The following is a 19,648-nucleotide window of genomic DNA, read 5'->3' as shown; positions in this document are numbered from 1 at the left end:
ATCTGTAGCCCTAACTGCTCAGGAGGCTGAGGCAGGAGAATCACATGACCCCTAGGAGTTTAAGGTTAGCCCGGTGAACAACATGGCAAGATGTTTCTTGGAGGAAAAAATAAATCCCATGTGTAATGTGATAAACATCTGAAATTCCAGCACTGGGAGACTTAGGCAAGAGGATTGAGAGCCAAAGCTTGGGGCTAGCCTCGGCTACAATTTCAGCTCATCTTGGCGAATAACTTGGAGCTAGCTACATGGTCAAAAAAGTCAGAGGCTAGGCTGATAACACTGCAAGAAGATCATTTAGTTTATGCCTTACAGTTTGTGAATTTTGCATACAATAAATTGCAGGGCTCATAGGCAACCAATGTTCATTTCCGGTACATTTCAGCCATGTGTGCTAATCGGGCCCTGTACACGTCAGGCATGTGTGCTAATCAGGCCCTGTACACGTCAGGCATGTATGCTAATTGGGCCATGACTTTAAAATGTTTATTACTCATATATTATTGGTGCAAACAAACATTTTTAAGATTTATTTATTTTATTATCTAATGTATATGAATAAGACTGTAGTCACAGGCAGTTGTGAGCCTCCATGCTGGGAATTGAATTGGTTCCTCTTCAGAAGCAGAGAGTGATCTTAACCACTGAGCCAACCCTCGAACTCCCTTCATATATCATATTTAAGCAGTGGATGCTATGTGGTTTTATCCAGTGGTGATGAGGGAGTGCCTTTTGCTGGTGTGCCGAGCTCAGTCTGTTTAGGTCTGTAACTGTTATGTATATGTTATAATTAAGAAAAAAAAACCCTTAAGTACAAAGGGACCATTGTGTTTTCTCTCACCCTTTGCAGAGGTCTCTGGCCCCTCTTGCCAAGAAAGCTGTTACCAGGGTCTTGCTTACACCAACACCTCCATCTTACCAAGTTCTCTAAGCTTCTTATGTTCCAGGCAGCTTTCGTGCCTGACAAAGCTTCTAGACCCCTTCCCAGAGTAATGCTTCCAGTCACATGAGATAGGATGTATAGACTTTCCCATGGCTTAGTTATAACAAGATGTGTAGCAAAAATCAATGTTAAATGATAGGGAACAGATGTTATGAGCTCACTAAATTATAAAAGTTAGCCGTAGGGGACTGGTAAGATGGCTCAGTTATTAAGAGCACTGACTGCTCTTCCAGAAGTCCTGAGTTCAAATTCCAGCAACCACATTGTGACTCACAACCATCTGTAATGAGATCTGATGCTCTCTTATGGGGTGTCTGAAGACAGCTACAGTGTACTTACATATAATAGATAGATAGATAGATAGATAGATAGATAGATAGATAGATAGAACCTTTGGGCCAGAGCGAGCTGGGCTGGAGAGAGTGGGGCTGGAATGAGAGGGAGAAGGGAAGGGAGAAAAAAAACTTAGCAGTAGATGTAGCAGCTACTGCTGCTCGGAAATAGTGGCAAGTATAAATAATACTCTGAGATATTAATAGCAACTGGAATTTGATACTGAGATAGCTTTAGTATTCATGATGGAGCCACAAGCACTCTCAGCATTGTTGTCCAGGCAACCTGGACATCTTCTTTGACCATGCTGGGCAATCTTCTGTAAATATTCTGGGTATCTTTTACTTTCTGTTCTAAGTTCACAGGTCCCTAGAATCATCTCAGGGGTCCCTGTTTGGGATCCCTGCTTTAAATCATTCCTCTGGGTGCAGGGTCATGCCAAGGCAGGGCCTGTCTGAGCACAGTGTGCTTTCTGAGAGCCTATTTGTTTTCTTGCTCATTTCTGAGCCAGCAGCAGGCTACACGGTGTTAGCTGGCTTTGCTACCTCGCCTTCATGCTGAGACACTGCTCTGCAGGAACCTGCAAGTGTCTCAAGCCATGTCCTCATATATGACCCCCACCCCCCACCCCAAATACTTAATTCTGTCCCATCAGTAGCAGCAAGTGAGTCCTGGATGTGGAAGATCCAGGGTAATGAGTATTCATGTGAGTGGGCAGGGAGTTCTCTGAATATCTACCAATAGTCGTTGTCTGTCGGCTTTACTGATTATATTAATGTAAATGATACCCATTTGGCTATTCCTTCATGACTGGATAGCTGTTGGAACCAGTCCATGGAATGGTCACAAACCTGGGGTTTAGTCTCTAGAGACAATGGCTTTTCAGATCTCGTACCAAATGAGTTCTTAGTAAAGTGATGGGGGAATAAAATGTGCAGCCAAAATCGATTAATTTACTTATTCATCCATCTAGCAAATATTTACTTAGCATTTCTGTGCCTAGCATAATCTCTGATCCTCTCAGGGTATGTGCCAGAGGCGGGGGAATCTTGTTTCTGGAGGAGCCTCTATTCAGGTGCGCAGAAATGCATGTAAAAACCTGCCATCCACAGCAGGTTTTGAGGCTTGGAAAAGCAAGAAGTTAGGGCAAACGGGGAGAGAGGCAGGATGCTGGCATGCTGAGGTGTGCCATCGGAGTCTGGGGGTGAGGAGACCTGGGCGCGAGTCGCACATGTTTTACAGAAAAGTGTTTCAAGAAGACTCGACATGGGTCTGGGGAGAAGGGTCAGTTGGTAAAATTCCTGGCACAGAAGCATGAGTTCTAGACTCCAGTACCCCTGTAAAAGGTGAGACAGTGCCAGGCCCCTTTGCAGGAGGCAGAGACAGCAGGAGCCTCAGAGCGAACTCCAGGCTCAGTGACAAACGCCATCTGATAAAATTTGAAGTGAGAGTGATTGAGAAAGACATTTGACACCCATCTCTGACTTCCACGTTTGTGCACTTGCAAGCCCTCCTCCCCGAGCACATACATCAACACGTACGAAAGAGAGGTGGGGAACCTGGCTCAGTGTGAGGTGGGGAGGAAGCAGCCTACCCGGCTGTACCTGCCAGGAGGGTGAAATGGTGAGGTAACAAAGAGAACGGAGTGTTGGACATGAGGCTGGAGAGGAACGGGAGGCTGTGCAGACAGAGTTCAGAGGAGAGGGGATGGGGGGGGGGCAAAGGAGATTCATTACATGTGATTGTCTAGGTCTCTGGAGTCATCCAGCTGTAGACCGAGAGTGTTCAAAAGTAACACGGAAGCAAAAGGAAACCGCCACATTGTTACCTCTCTATAACACATACAGAACAGCGTACAGTTTGATGGCTGTGGCTGTACTTAATATGTGTAGACTATTCCCACCTAATACAAAATGAAGACAACCCGCCTATCATTTGTGTTGTATTAGATAGGTATCAGATGCAATCTAAAGACGACTCAAAGTCTGTGAGCTAACGAGCATAGCTTTTATGCAAATACTGCACTGTTTCCCATAAGAGAGTTGAACACGAATGGGTTTGGGTATTCTGGGGTCCTGGAGGTCCTGAAGCCAGTCCCATGAGTTGCCTAATAATGACAACAGCCGACCTCTTTTTTAACAGGCTCCTTGAGGTTGGTGTATGCCAAATACACCATAGGGCATGGGACAGTGGGCAGGCAGACTCCAGGATGCCATGGTGGCTTCGGCTAGGGCGGCCAGGGAAGCCGGGAGACGACATGATTCCGGGAGAACCCAGGCACCTGGTTCGTCAGAGTGGTGCTAATGATCTTTTGCATCTAGTTTTTGAAAGGAGCTGAGGGAGATGCTCTAATAGTACTTCAAATGTGGAAGTTTAATATGTGTGCCACTTGCCTGTGCGTAAAGTGGCCAGCTTTCACGTTTCCTAGCCCAGATACTGTGGTTTCAGTATCTTTCCTGTATCTTATTAGAGATTTTTCAATCAGCCTGGCCTCAGTCTCAGTCAGCACAAGAGTGAGCGTGTGGCCCCGAGGCTGGTTTATATGACAGTGAGGCAGTGCGCACAGAGGATAGCAGAGTATCCCACTGGCTCTCCGCAGAGATGGTCAGAACTAACGGGTGTATACTGCCACCTAGTGGGAAGGACTGGCAGCCACACATATTTAAAAATAAATGACCAAGGCTCAACCTCAGCAGAGATGAACACTGTTGTACTGTGCTGTCCTGCTACGCCTTGTTGGCTTTATTTAAATAATTCTGTATCTGTAGTTTTAGTGTCTATATATTCTGACCCTTAAATCACTATCACTGAAGTCATCTAATTGGGGGGTTTAATTTTGTGAACCGTTTCTGAAGCGTCTAAATTGAATTAAGCTCCCCGACACCCAGGCTGCACAGCCAGTGTTCCTTGCTCTAAGGAACCCCCATTATATTGTGTCATAGCATACCGAAGAAAGAAACCTGCATTTTCTTCTTGACTGAATAAAATGACGTCCTGAAGAGATGGGGCAGGGGTAGCCATCACCAAGGACTTTGCTTCAGTGCCTCAGAATGAAGTTCTATTAAATTCTATGGCTTGAGATTTATTCTCATTTCTAGATCAGTTATAGTTTGCATTTTTCTCTCTTTTGTCTTCAAATTTGGATTTCAGCTTTAGGCTTTATACCTGAGAAGGTTCACTTTCCTAACCTCGGGCCCCTTTGAGTTTCACCATTTGGCCTGGGAGTCACCATAGTGGGACAGAAAGAACCATGTCTCTGGGGCTTGTAAGACTGCATTCAGTTCCTGTACTGCCTACCCTGGCTTTACAAACTTATGAAAATCCTTTCTCACCAGATTGTAATTGTCCCAGTATGAGATGAGAAGACACAGTTGAAATTCATGTCTTATGAGATTAGGTCCAGATATATGAAACCGCACCATCAGTCGATTTAAACAACATTTTCTGATGTGTGAGATATGTTTCTAGATAGTTAGTTGATTTGTATACTTAAGTTTTTAGCTAATTTTGTATATAGTTAAGCGGCTAACAGAGAGTCTCATCACCCAGACAGTTTGTGTCTACCAGCCCATGCTACTGTGGATTCCCTCCTGTGAAAGTCCATGTGAGTGTGCAGAGGAACCTAGGTCACTCAACACATTTATAATCTTCTCTTGATTTTGATGAGTCCCTGCCCCAGCACTAGAGGGTTTGATGACAGGGGCATTGTGTTTCAGGTCTGTGATGGATTTAGGGTGTTCTGTGGGGTGATGTGTGAGTGGAGGGAGTGTGGTTGGTTACAAGCAACATGGTTTCTAACCATAGCTGAGCTTGGTGACAAGAATTAAAGGTTTCTACTCAAAAAAAAAAAAAAAACCACACTGATGTAGCTTGTATTTTTGTTCAAGTAACAAATTTTTAAATCTTTTTGTTTGTTTTTTGTTTTTGTTTGTTTTTTGAGACAGGGTCTCTCTGTATAGCCCAGGCTGTCCTGGAACTCACTCTGTAGACCAGACTGGCCTCGAACTCAGAAATCCGCCTGCCTCTGCCTCTGCCTCCCAAGTGCTGGGATTAAAGGCGTGCGCCACCACTGCCCGGCTTCAAGTAACAATTATGAAAAAATAAATTCACAAAATGCTGATCCGTCCTAAGAAGCTGTTTGTGATGGCACCCTCACTAGCCCCCTCTCTCTGATCTGCAGCTTTACAAAGAAATTGAAATCTGTCCAAAAGTCACCCGGAATATCCACATCGAGAAGTCAGACACGGCTGCTGATAATTACGGTAGGTTTTATTTGTCTTTGGTCTTGGGTGTTTATGTCTCCAGTTAAAGAGTTTCATCTGTAAACAGAATGCACGCACATATTTACAATTCAATAAGAAGCCTTTGGGGCCTGTTTTAAACACACATCTGGCTCCTGTGCTGTGAAACGCAGCTGAGCTACGAGAGCCGCTCATCGCTCATCGCTCATCGAGGGCACAGGGAGGAAAGCCTCTGGCCATCAGTCTCTTAACTTGAACCAATGGGATTGTGCTCTCCTAAGAGGCAACTAGAGGGGCCACAGAGATCACTTAGTGGGTAAGAGCACTTGCTGCTTTGAGAGGAACTAAATCAGAAGCTAGCACCTCGAGGGGTTTATAGCTGCTTTGAACTCCAGCTTCAGGGGATCCGACACCCCCTTTTGGCTTCTGTGGTACCTGCATTTCTGAGTACCATACACACGCACACACACACACACACACACACACACACACACGGAAGGGGAAGGGTTTTTTTAAAAGAAGGAACTGGACACAGTGGGAGCGGATTATTTTATTTTCTGCAGTGCCTGGTACTGAAGGAAATACCCATCTCCTTATCTTGCCCAGAAAGAGGCACCGCTTAAAAGGACTTGCTCTGTTGCTGTGTAGTGGTGCCCAGGACCACTGTTGGGTTGCGTGGTACATGGTGCTCTCTGTGGCTGTGACTTATTACAGTGAAATACCACAGAGCAAAACCGAGGAAGACAAAGGGACAGGAAGAGAGTGTGGGGACAACAGGCTTAGGCGTTCGTATTGCTCCCCCCCACTGGAGTGAGAGAAGAGACTGGAGCCTCTTCCCCCTACTGCACCCCCTCCCCCCCAATCAGGGTATAGCAACATATAGGCCATGCAGTTGTTGGGGAGCTTGTAGAGGCTCAGTCTCAGGACATTCTGGGAAAGCAAGTCATCTAAATACCTGCTGCCTGTCGCACACCAAAATCCTAGACTCGAAGAAGGAAAGCAGGCACTCCCTCTGAATCACATGCTTGTACTGTTTAAATATGCAAACCGTGTTAGAGTGTTGGCAAATTTCCCTCAGACTTGTGCAGGTCTTTCAAAAACAAACAACCCTACAGACCAGCCTGTTATGTCATATTTCCTTATATGGCTGTCTACACTGCTGTCATTACTGCTATCATTGTTCACTTAAGAGGTGACAGAACTAGCTCTTGAGTACAGGAAGTGGGGAAGTCTGGAGAGTGCTATTTAGGAGAGGTGAAGCTAGCTGAGGTAAGTCACCAGAGCCCAGCGCCCCAAGTCCAACATTTCCCTCTCACACTTTCCTGGAGGAGACTGTGATTTGCTGTCCTTACTCCAGAGCCAGGCCTGGGGCAGCTGTCACCTGAGGAGTCCGTGGCTTTGCAGAGGGGAAGCAGGAAGCGATGGTGAATCAGGTTTTACTCAGTGACAGTGACTGCGCTAAGTAAATCACAGAGTCACCTACTTACAAAGGGGTTGATGTGTGTGAGCCTACTGTGTGCTGGAGCTTACAGTTCCTGGTGAAATGTTAAGACCACTGCTTACATGTATTTGAGGTCTTTCTCTGAATGTAGCTGTTAACCTTTTAGTGTTTGAAAATCCCCAAAGCCTTCACAAGACAGCTGGTATCATATTCCTTCTGCATCTCCTGCTCACTAGAAAATTGTGGCTTAATGAATAGAACCTAATTTTGTCTCTCTGGCCACTTCCAGTATACCTTCACGCTAATTACTGTTTGACCCTCCCCGCCCCCAACCAAACACATCAGAAAGCCTGGAGGACATCTTCAGTGACAAAGAATTTATGTTTATAAAGGGCTTAATATGCAACAGAAGTGTGACCTCCGTGACGAAAGCCATAATTGGTGGCACTGGCGTAAACAAGTGCCTGCTCCTGCAGACTCGTGTTCCGCTTCCTCTGCTTATACTTAATTTCTGTCACGTGGGAGTCAGCTAGTGAGAATCTAGAAAAGTGAGTTTTCAAGCTCTTAGACTCTTGGTCTACAACCGAGTGATCTGGTGAACGTAGAAATAGGCACTTGGCACCAAAACACCCACACTCGCCTCCGATTTCCTCAGGGGATGAATTATAAGATGTTCCACAAGGGCTGAAGTCGGAGACAGCACAGAGCTCTATGCCTCGTTCTTTCTTTTTCTCTCCACAAGCATACCAATAATAAAGTTCAATTTAAAAAAATCCATGTGTGTATTCTGCCCGTGTGTTTATCTGTATACTATGTGCATGCCTGGTGCAATCTGTTGGAGGCCAGAAGAGGGTACTGCAATTATAGCTGGTTGAGACCCACCATATAGATACTGAGAACCGAACCTGGATCCTTTGGAAAAGTAGCCAGTGCTCTTAATCACTGAGCCTCTCCTCCAACCCCTGATAAAGTTTAACTTGTCAAGTAAACACATCTGGAGAATAACAGCAATGGAGAATTATAAAGACCAGTTGTAGGAGTGTATTATAATCAGAGTTGAGAATGGGTCTTTGTAGCCACAGAAGGTGAAGCTGTAGGCGTGGGTGCAGGCTGTGCTTTAGAGACGTTTGAAGGGCTCACACTGACACAAAGCAGTTTGGTTTGCTTTGGTTTGAGCTTTGTGACCACCAGGACTTTGATATAGTTCACACTGCATTGCTTGGTGGTAGAGGCCGCACTACTTGGCGTGGGTTCCTGAGCTTCTCTCTGGAAGGCCCTGCTGCATGATGGTAACCTCAGCTAAGCCAGTGTTCAGGCCCCTGTCAGCAGCAGGATATTGGCAGGAGAGAATGAAGAGTCCCTGTCATAGTTACTTTTCTGTTGGGAAATACTGTAGCAAAAGCAAAACAATGGGAAAAGAGTTTATTTCAGCTCTTAGCTTGAGGGTGTGGTCCATCATGGCAGGGTGGGGGAGGGGGGTCCTGGCTACAGGAGTCTGAGGAAGCTGGTCCAATTGTATTTGAAGTAAGGAAGCAGAAAGTAACAAATGATCACATTCAACTTCCTTCTTCTTACGTAGATCAAGTCACGTAGATTACATCACGTAGATCTTAAGCCCAGAGGATGCTGCCACCTGCCTTTAGTTTGGATCTGCCAGCTTTAATTAACCCAATCATAGCCAGGGGCTTGTCTGTGAGGAGATTCTAGCTCTTGCTAAAGTGACAATATTAACCATCACAGCTTTAAATCCTGGATGATTTGATAGCCTCTGACCTTAGAAACTCCCGAGGCATCTCAGTGTAGACCCAGCCAGTCCACAGCCAGTCCTGACATCAGCCCGAGTGTAGCTTTCCTTTACATGTGAGCCCACATATATGTAGATTGTTAGTACACACTGACACAGGACATCTTAACAGTATCAAATGCTGCTTTCTATTTTAGGATGGAAAGGATGATCTAATAACTCAACTGGCTGAATAAATTTTTAAACATTAACAGATGGGCCGGGCGGTGATAAGCCAGCCCACGCTCTTAATCCCAGAACTCAAGTGGCAGAGGTAGGTGGATCTCTGAGTTCAAGGCCAGCCTGGCCTACAGAGTACATTCCAGGACAGCCAGGACTACACAGGGAAACAACAACAAAATAAAACAGAAAGAATGAACACTTGGGAGTTTCTCTCTCTCCGTGTCAGCCCTTAGGTGGCACTTGGGGCTTATTGTGGAATTGGCTCAGGTTACATAATACTTAGACTGAGCCCAGTCCTGTGCTGTCTCCGAGTGAAGTGTGCACAGGTCAACTCTGTAGCTTTCCCTTGTTGCAGGGTACTTCTGATGCTACTGTAGTACTTAGTATTTTAGTAGTATAGTAATAGTAGTAGTAGTTATTTATACACACACACACACACCATGTGGTATATGTAAAATATATAGTATATATCTAGTAAATACATTATTTACTAAGGTATTATTTTAGCTGTGATGTCATCCTTATGGTGTGGGTGTCTGTACTTGAAGAGCTATTTTATCCTGAACCTAGTTTTGAATTCTCCACTGCATATGATGTCGTGGAGTCCCTCTGGCCATGCTGTCAGTATGAGGGATTTCCTGGTAGTTCATCAAATCAGCTGATGGCCTCGTCTCTTCCCTTAGTCCTAATTACTTCCTTTTCTAGGTCGCTAGGCCACTTATCACTCAGAATGCCTTCCTGCTTTTACAACGGCAGCCTCCTAATTGTTGGATACCTTAGTTTGATATTGAATGATCTCCTGCTCCTGTTGGCAATCATTTTGGCCTTTGTTAAAGCTCGCTGAGATTGGAGTGTTCCTGTCCCACTTAAATCCCTTGTTGACTGACCATAAGAACATCGTGTTCTTCATTCAACCAGAAGTAGTGTTTCCCTTTGCTCTTGTTGATGTAGGAGATGGTTCCAGAGATCTCACTGCAATGCCTGTGCTGTACTGTGGTGCAGGCTCTCCTCTCGGCCCTATCCCTACACGTTAGTCCTGTGGGATGCTGGGTACATTTGTAAAGTCTTGTCATCTTTGCATGGCCTTTATAAAGGAAGTTGTGCCCGTGGCCCTTCTGTTTGCCCTGTCCACAACCAGAAATTACCACCAGCTTGAAGGCATGAGTGTGTTTCTCATGCCTATATTATGTACCCAAGAACCCGGTGCGGGATTTCACAGTTCACTGTAGGGCTCAGACCGGATGGATCAGTCTTACCCCTTACTCACTCCTTGGTTATCCATCTTTCAGCACCAGAAACGGAAAGGAGTTCCTGAATGACCACTGTCACTGATGGCTCCAGAGCAGCCTCTGTCTTGGTCTTGTCTTCCGACTAAGCAGGCTGGTTCTCAGCACCCCTCATTAGCAGTTTAATTGCCCCCACGCCATAAGAATGAAAATCAAATTAATATAGCGAAGATAAGAAGTTCTGTTCCCTATCAGAGAGTTACAGGATTTGGAGAATTAGCAATGGCTGGCGGCCTTTCTTGCCCACACTGGGTTACCTATGTCCTAGTACCATGAACTCAACAGAAAACTTAACTTTTATTTCAATGTTGCTTGAACAATCTCCGTGTCTCTCTGGCATCTACCCTTATAATAAGTCTTCCCCCCCTCCCCCTCCTATTTTTTTTTTAAACATTTTCTTCTCCCCTCAGCATTGGTTAACTATTTAGTATTCTGGTAGTCACTAATCGAATATGAAATCAGTTAACCACACTCCAGTATGAAATGGTATGTATAAAGTGAGTTTTAGAATGTGGTAAGCAATTAAAGCAATGTCCACACAGCAGTACATCTGGGTGAACACACATTCTACCCAGGGACCGTATATCCTAAGATGTAGACTGGATGAGGAAAAAAGAACTAGGTGAGGGACTCACTGAGCTGAGCCTGTCTGCCTGTTTTGTGCTACGTAGGGTAGAGGATGGGAAAAGCAGGTCCATGCCCGTTTACCAGGCAACAGGTGAGAGGCACTAATGTCCTTCTGTTTGCATTGGCAGGCTAGTGTGAAGACTAACAGACCTAGTGATATTTATTTTTATATGGAGTTACTTTTAGAATGATCTAAAAATACATTCCCCACCCCATGCTGTGTAAAAACAATCTGAACAACAGGAAAAAAAAATTTCAAAGTGTAACCCAAAACATAGCCATACCTCAGTGCTCACAGCAGGTAAATCCTGTTGTCGGCTAAACATTCAGAGCTGTGAGCCTGGGCTTCTGTCTTGTGTTCCGTAGGGTTTTTGCTTTCTTCTGTGGACGAAGATGGCATTCGAAGGCTCTATGTGAACAGCGTCAAGGAAACCGGGTTAGCTTCCAAGAAAGGTAAGACTGGAGTCATGGTTGTTTGTTTGTTTGTTTGTTTTCATTTTGTTTTGCTTTTTAGTTTTTGAAACAGGACCTTGATATGTAGCTAAGGCTGACTTGGAACTCATGATGTGCCTCAGGCTGGTCTTGAACTCATGGTCTTTCAGCATCAACCTCTCCAGTGTTAGGATCTACAAACCTACAAACCTCCACTTCCCACCCCCTACCCCCATGGCCCTTGTTTATCTCGTAGTTTCTCTTTTGAGAAACACATTTTCAGAGGGGTATGCATAAAGAATTTGTTTCCTTCTAAGTGATTCCAAGGAAGTGTGTTTTACTTCATGAATTTGGGTGTGTCGCTCTGAGCCTGTATCCAAGAGGCTACTGACTGCAAAGTTAGAGCTCTTCTAGCTACAGCGGTTGTTCTTTATCTTCCGCGGAGCTCTGGGGCTTGGAGTTTTGATCCTCAGCGCTCAGAGGCATGGCCTGAACCTGTAGCACCCTCGGAAGTGGCTTTTCCACTCTATCACTTCCTGGAAAGTCTGCAGAAGTTGAATTTCGATCATCCTCCTTGTCTCTGCTGTCAGCTCTCCCCTGCTATGTCTTGCTTGTCTCTTTTGGCCCTCCAAGAGCTTAGCATGTACTTCGACTGCCTTTGAGCCCTGTGCTCCATCTTTGTATTCGCAAAGTCCCTTCTCAACCTAGATAACCGCGGCCTGGGCCCGCTACATCCTTAGGCTGTGCACCTGTGAATTCTACCAACTGCACACTGAAAATCTTCCAGGTGGTGGGGCGTTAAGAAAAAGTTATGTAAATACTGAGCATATGCCGTCCTGGAATCCTCCTGCTGAGGGTACCAGAAGATGAAACCTGTGCACTCCGCTAGTGTTAGGATCCCTGTAACAGAACGAATGAACAGTGCGGCTCAAAATGCACAGGAATTTTCTCTCCCACAGGCTGGAAGGCTGAAGTCGAGGTGTCGAGAGGATCGATTCCTTTCACAGCCTCCGGGAGGAGTTTGTCAGATGTCTCTTAGATCTGGTGGCTGCCATCTGTCCCCAGAGATCGCAGCAGTGTTCCCCCCCCTTTTTTTTTCTTTTTCCTTGTACTCAACATGGCCATTTCTGTGTCCCTAGCCTTTCCATGGTGGTCTGCTAAGGAGAGATGGATTGCTTCAACACTTAGCCTAAGTTTCCAGAGCTTTGTCTCAGGGGTTTATTTTGACTTAATTATGTTTATAACATTATACAGTTATAACAGTTATTTTTTTATCTCCATGATATGTGCCTGAACCTCTTTCTGAGGAAGGTTGCTTCCCGATGTTGTAGGTAGACATGATTGTTTTGTCTTGACGGGGCACTGTTCAGCTCATTATATTTATTAAAACATGACGTGGGTCAGTAAGGCGTAGAGACTACATTCCTTTCATTCTTGGTGTGGAATCTTTAGTTTCCTCGAGGCAATGGGAAAATAATACAGGTGCCCAGCACATCTTGTCAGCTATACTTAGATGTGGTTAACCGAGTCTGTTGTTAAGAGCTCTGAATGGACAAAGGGGTGCTGATTTTTCCTGCCTCCATCCCTGCAGTAGCTGAGCGTGGTGCTGGGTGTTTGGCGGCTTGTGAGTTCCCTGTGTGGGACATTTCTCCCTGTGCTATAATAGGAGAATCATCATCTCCAGTCTCTCTGTGCACAGGTGAAGGTGAGATGTGAGGGAATCATTTATGTGCTAGCTGTCCCAGGGGAGAGCCTCCTTTATGTTCCTTGTGTGTCTTCTACACCACAGGCAGGCTGGAGGCCAGAGCCTGCAGGGCCGCCAAGCTGTGTCTCAGCCAAGAGCAGAGACGGGGCTCATTCCCCTCCAGACCCGGTGACTGATCTTTATCGCTTTCAGCAGGATGAGCGTGCTGTTGGCGAGGCCAGGGGTGGGGGATCTTCTGGCATTAGTCACATCCTGTTTCGTTGACTCTGAGAACCCCGATGCTTGATGAAAACAGATGTCTCCACGGCAGTCTATACAGGGCGGGCGGGCAGTGCCAGGATGAGGCACCTGGGGTATAGACCCAGCAATTAATGAAAACATACATTCCCAACACCCCCCCCCTCAAGGCTCACTGTGGGCCACACATCCCATTTGTGCATTCTGAGTACCAACTATCCCCCTTCCCCAGATTCCATCTACTCCTCTAGTTTAGCTTGAGTCTGTGGTCCAGCCAGCCTTTGATACCTGTAATCTGTGAGATATCTTCTTCCCCACATTCAGTGAGTCCAAGTTCTTTGACCGCCCATTGGCGTGTGGAATGGAACTCTGACTGGCTTTTGGAACACAGCCTAGGTGCCTGCATCCCAGTTAAAATGGCCAGAGTCTGTTGTTGAGAAGAGAGACCAGGGGAGCGCTGTCTACGTGGATCTGAATATCTGTTGCATAAACACAGCCCTCCATTTCCTTTGTCGGCTGGCCACACTGGGCTCTGGCTCTTCCGTGCTGCATCTGGGTCCCTTGTTCCCACTCCCACCCGTTGTTCTTCACACAGACCACTCGTCATTGAGTCTCATGTCGGCCGCTCTGGCAGAACTGGCTCTTTTGTGCCTTCCTGTGCCCTTTGACCCTTCACTTCCCCAATCATCACGGCTCTGTTTGTTTCAGACTGTCGTTTCCATTTGGAGATCACAGAAGAGCCATTTATCATTATAGAGGATTTTCATGATGTCCACACAGGACATATCCTGGATGAGAAAGACATACATCATCTTACTCCAAACAGTTTGGGTGCTTCATAGATATAGTTTTCTTCCTTTCTTTCTCTTTCTTTCTTTCTTTCTTTCTTTCTTTCTTTCTTTCTTTCTTTCTTTCTTTCTCTCTTTCTTTCAAGATCTATTCATTTATTTATTTATTATGTATACAGCATTTTGCTTGCATATATGCCTGCATGCCAGAAGAGGGCACCAGGTCTCATTACAGATGGTTGTGAGCCGCCATGTGGTTGCTGAGAATTGAACTCAGGACCTCTGGAAGAGCAGCTCTTAACCTCTGAGCCATCTCTCCAGTCCTCTAGATAGAGTTTTCATGGTCAGTTCTTATTTCCAGAATCAGTCAGGGATGAATAACACAGAGAGCCAACATCTGTTGAGTATCTTCAGGCTGTTCAGTGTCTATCCACATGATTAGCTTCCTTTCCTCTCACCACCCCATCTTACACGAGAGACTGAATCTGGGGGTGACTTGGTAACACCCAGTGGTCACAAAGCCTGGCCATGTCGCAACTGTGACAGAAGGACACCATGAGGTGCTTGCAGCACAGTACTACTGGCGGTGCTTGCAGCACGGTACTACTGCCAGCCCCCTCTCTTCTTATTGCTCATCCTGAGAAGAACTCACCCCGCGTTGTCTTCCTGACGTTGCCATAACGAATGACTGGAAGCTGGGTGGCTTGTAGCAGCAGCAGTTGATGTTCTGAGGATTGCAAAGAAGCCAGTCAAGGTTTCACTGGCCACTCCCCCCTCCTCCAGGGTACTTTTGGAGAGAAACTTCTCTGATCTCATCTGGTGCTTAACTGCTCCATCCATTTGTGGACATGTGGCTATAACACTGTTGGGCATAGGGCCAACAGAAGACAGAATCCAATGTCTCATGGTTCCAACAGTAAAGATCTTCTCTCTAGGGAAATGGGAGTCCTAGGTGCCCGATCAGGGACATAGTTCTCATGGGCCAGCACTTACCTGGCCACTACTCTTATCCTGCTGATTGCATGACCCTTCCCTCAGAAAAACTTCCTAGATGCCTTCTGGAAGAAGAAGATCTTCTTATCCTATTATCTACTTTAGATACTGATATCTTATAGTATCTAAATTATAGGTTTTGAGATTGTTTTAAGAAAAGACCAAAGTAGCCGGGCAGTGGTGGCGCACGTCTTTAATCCCAGCACTTGGGAGGCAGAGGCAGTTGGATTTCTGAGTTCGAGGCCAGCCTGGTCTACAGAGTGAGTTCCAGGACAGCCAGGGCTACATAGAGAAACCCTGTCTCGAAAAATCAAAAAAAAAAAAAAAAAAAAAGAAAGAAAGAAAAGACCAAAGCCAATCATGGTGGATCACACGTACAATCCCAGGACCTGAGAGTTCAAAGTCAGACTGTGCCATGTAGTTAGTTCCAGGACACCCACACACATGCACCCATACATATGCATGTGCAGACACACACATACACACGTGCACACAATGTACACTTGTACACACACATTCACATGCATACACACATGCTCACACACACATACACGCATACGTGCACATGCGTTCTCGCACATGCATGTGCACACACCCATGTATGCACCAAAACCAAACATCAGCATTCCATATATTGAATTTTTTAATTTTTTCTGTTTAAATATTATACTGCTCTAGATTTTCAAAAATGAATTGTGTAGGGCTAGAGAGTTCATTCAGTGGTTAAAAATCACTGGCTGCTCTCCCATGGGTCCTGAGTTGAATTCCTAGCACCCACGTGGAGGCTCCCAAGCCCTCTAACTGTAGTCCCTTGGAATCTGATGCTCTCTTCTGGTGTGCAGATAGACATGCAGCCAAAACACACATAGGAATAAACAAATAGCCCTTAAAACCAATGAATTCCTTACTGCATTTTGATCTCCTCAGGGCTCAGTGTGTGTGTGTGTGTGTGTGTGTGTGTGTGTGTGTGTGTATTTTATGCTCAGTAATGAGTGTTGTTAGTTTTGGAAATATGAGTGAGGACAGCCAGGGCAAGCTCCAAGTCTGAGAAGGGAGAGCTGTCTAAAATCTAGATCAGGCATCTAGGTCCTTCTATAGAGTCAGAGCTGGGATCCATGGCTGCCTCGGGTGGGGTGTCTCCTCTCAGGTCCTCTCTGCCTCAGCCCCTCCCTTGCTCTCTCAGGAGACTCCCCCGCTCAGCAGTGTGCTCCTCCCCTCAGTCTTCCCCTGCCCAAGCAGCGAGAATGTCTATAATCAAGGTTTGGAACTAACGGCCCATATGTTGGTCACAGCTACTTGTTCTCCCAGGTTAGGCTTGTTTCCGACTAGCCCTGTGGGTTCTAGACATTGTCCCTTTCCCAGATGCTCCCTGCAAAGGTTGCAGAAACCATGGGGACCCTACCAAAATGAAATTAAAGATACACTTCCCCAAGTGCTGGGGTCAAAGGCAGGGAGAGTAATAACAATTGGGTTCTGTAAATTGTCATCTCTATATGAATTAGGTGGGGAAAAACACCACAGAAAGCAACTTTACTTATAGTGATAGACTCAACTTCCTACATTTTTGTTTCCTAAAAATGATAAGTAGACACAGGTGTGTGCACTGTTGCTGGCGTTCCCAGACACCAGCATCTTGGAGAGTTAATCAGAATTGGCATTGAAAAGGAAAACTGGCAGATGCTTAGAACACATTGAAGAAGTAGTGATTGTTGAGGTGATTCACTAAGGTCAGAAGAGAAGGTGTAGAACCGTGATTCTCAACCTGTGGGGTCACACATCGGATTCATACGGTACGATTCATAACAGTAGCAAAATTACATTTATGAAATAGCAAGAAAATAATTTTATAATTGGGATTGCCACAGCATGAGGAACTGCATTAAAGGCCTGGATCATTAGGACAGTTGAGAACCAAAGAGACTTCTCAACCTGTGTGAGCACTGCACCCTGCTCACAGCCGCCCTGGGTCTGTGAGACTCATAGCAGGAGAACTGGGCATGCCCCTCCTGACAGAACTTCTAAGTTGTTATGCTCTGACTTGTGTGACATTAAAACTTTTCCATCATGCGTTGGCAGGCCTGAAGGCGGGGGATGAGATTCTCGAGATCAATAATCGTGCTGCTGGTACCCTGAACTCATCTATGCTCAAAGATTTCCTCTCACAGCCCTCCCTGGGCCTCCTGGTGAGGACCCACCCTGAGCCAGAGGGAGGACTGGAGCTGCTGGAGAACCCACCCCACCGAGTGGACGGCCCTGTGGACCTTGGCGAGAGCCCCCTCGCCTTCCTCACCAGCAACCAAGGTAGGCTGTGCCCAGGGCTGCACTTCATACAGCCGTGCCTGGGGAGGTGTACCACACTCTGCCAACCTCAGGGCTTGCCGCTGCAGGCATGGGAAGATATTAGTAAGTGACGCTGATAGCTGGCCCTGTGCTTCCTGTTGACATTTGAAAGGGAAAGAGGAGGTATTTTTTGTCGTGGAATGTCTGTTTTGCTACAAGTCAGAAAAGCTCTGTTTCTTTTGCTCATTGTCATCTTGGAGAGAGGTGAGCATTGGGAGATCACCCTTTCACGGGAGGACAACGTCTCCATGCCTAGCTCATGTGATGCTTGTCTGCCTTGTATGTGTGTATATGTGTGTATTTGTGTGTGAGTGCATGTGTGCGCGTGTGTGTGTGTGTGTGTGTGTGTGTGTGTGTGTGTGTGGTGTGCAGATAGAGACATGGGGATCGCATCAGATCCTGGGATGCTGAATCCTACTATAGCCTTTCTGCCCTGCCTTGGCCTCTTCCTTTGTGAGAGAAATTGGATGCTTTGTGAGGAAGGTTGTCCAGTAGGCGTGTGATTGGCTTGGCTTCCTCGAACATGAATTGGGTCAGTGGAAACCCTGCCCCACCCTGTCCCATCCACTCCCCTTCCCCAGTTTCTTCCCTGCTCCTTCTGGTACTCATTCTGATGGAAGCAGTTTGGGTGGCTCCTGCCTTGGCAGCCTTCTTGCGACACCCACAGAGTTAGTGCCCACCCCTAGTCCCAGCTCTGTGACCCGCAGTGTGTGTCTGTAAGCTGTAGCCATAGTATGCTATTCGGTTTGCTGGATTGGTTTATAAGTTTTATTCTGACAGGCTCTCTCACTTTATAGCCCAGTCTGTCTTGGAACTCTTTGAATAGTCTAGGTTGGTCTTGAACCTGAGATTTCCTTACCTCAGCTTTCTCAGTGCTGGGATGAGAGGACAGTGTCTCCATGCCTGGCTCATGTGATGCTTGCCTTCTGTGTGTGTATGTGTGTGTGTGTGTGTTTGTCCATCTGTCTGTCTCTCCGGCTTGTGTGTCTGTTTTCTGAGAACAGGTGTCTTTTCTTTGTCCTTGCCTTCCAGATCTTTGGACTTAGCTTCCCACATGGGTGACCCATTCCTACTGAACAGGAGAGTGAGCAGGCAGAGGGCTGTGTGGTCTGTGCTAAGATCTGGGTTGACATGCTAGTCTTGGTTTCAGAATTATTTTCTCTTCATCTCATGTTTTCAGGGGGAGCAAAGAAGTGTGCGGCAGCAGGGGCGCCTTGTTCGAGCAGGGTGGTAGTGGGTCTCTCGTGTCAGCGTCTGCCTCGTAGGTATTTGTGTATCACTCATTGACATTATCAAGTTCTATTCTACAGCTTTGCTGCCTAAACAAGAAGCCCCACAATCACTCATGATTTTATCTAGCGGCTCTTGGAAGAGTTTGATAATTTGAAGCTTCAGAAACTTGATTACGCTTAGTTACCGCTGACCTCTAGGACTGCCATGTCATAGTGGTCCTCATACTTCAGAAGGAAAGGGGATGCCGGGCGGTGGTGGCGCACGCCTTTAATCCCAGCACTTGGGAGGCAGAGGCAGGCGGATTTCTGAGTTCGAGGCCAGCCTGGTCCACAGAGTGAGTTCCAGGACAGCCAGTCCTCTCAGACGGCCACAAGGTGGCACCTGTAATCCTATGAAACAACCCGTGGCCTCTATTCTGAGACCAAATGAACCACATGAAGTGCGATTAGATTATTTTAAGGATTTTGTGAGCAGGCACACAAGCATGTGTGACTGTGTTTGGATTAATCTCTATCAGTGTCATTTTTGTTGTGTATAGATACAAATTCATAAGTACAATATTATAATCCACAAACAGAAACCGGGTCACTCCACCTGATTTTAAGTACTCGGATCCATCTTGGCTTGGGTTCTCTCCCCATCACAATGGCAGATTGAATGGTGGTGGGGACTCCCGGTCTGCAGTGCCAGAGAGTACTACGCCCTGACCCGTTAGAGATAAGCTGTATGTCCTTGAATATAACACAGACTCTTGATCACAAACTGCTTCCTTGTTTACTGCTATTGTCTATTCCTTATTGAAAATAATCTGTATATGCACAGATTATTTCCATGAGTGTCTTTAAGGGATTGTTTGCTTTTGAAACAGGGGCTAGCTGTGTAGCCCAGATTAGCCTATATCACTACATATTCCTAGTTAGCTCCATATTTGGAAACCTCCTTCCAAAGCCTTTTGAATACTGAGATTATAGTAAACTAGGCACAATTGTTTTAGTGAGAAGTATTCTTGTCTGAATGAGTCTGTTTTAGAAGGATCTGGGTGTATTCTGTGTATATACTAGTTGCCTTGTCTTTGATGAAGCC

At 46.0% G+C, this 19,648-nt stretch overlaps 1 protein-coding gene across 1 annotated transcript in view; it reads left to right on the top strand.

The window, feature by feature from the left end:
• The window catches only part of Tiam1 (T cell lymphoma invasion and metastasis 1), a 119,538-nt gene that overhangs the window by 52,122 nt on the left and 47,768 nt on the right, over nucleotides 1–19,648 (top strand). Inside the window, exons 10-12 of the mRNA XM_028756367.1 lie at nucleotides 5,457–5,538; nucleotides 11,204–11,290; nucleotides 17,069–17,293. Coding sequence (XP_028612200.1) covers nucleotides 5,457–5,538; nucleotides 11,204–11,290; nucleotides 17,069–17,293 — 394 coding nt within the window. The remainder of the gene's footprint in view (nucleotides 1–5,456; nucleotides 5,539–11,203; nucleotides 11,291–17,068; nucleotides 17,294–19,648) is intronic.

Source organism: Grammomys surdaster, unplaced genomic scaffold (assembly GCF_004785775.1).
Source record: "Grammomys surdaster isolate TR1022 unplaced genomic scaffold, NIH_TR_1.0 126118, whole genome shotgun sequence".
Classification (NCBI taxonomy): domain Eukaryota; kingdom Metazoa; phylum Chordata; class Mammalia; order Rodentia; family Muridae; genus Grammomys; species Grammomys surdaster.
The sequence above is the reverse complement of the archived record's forward strand: the minus strand, read 5'-3'. Positions and strand labels throughout refer to the sequence as shown.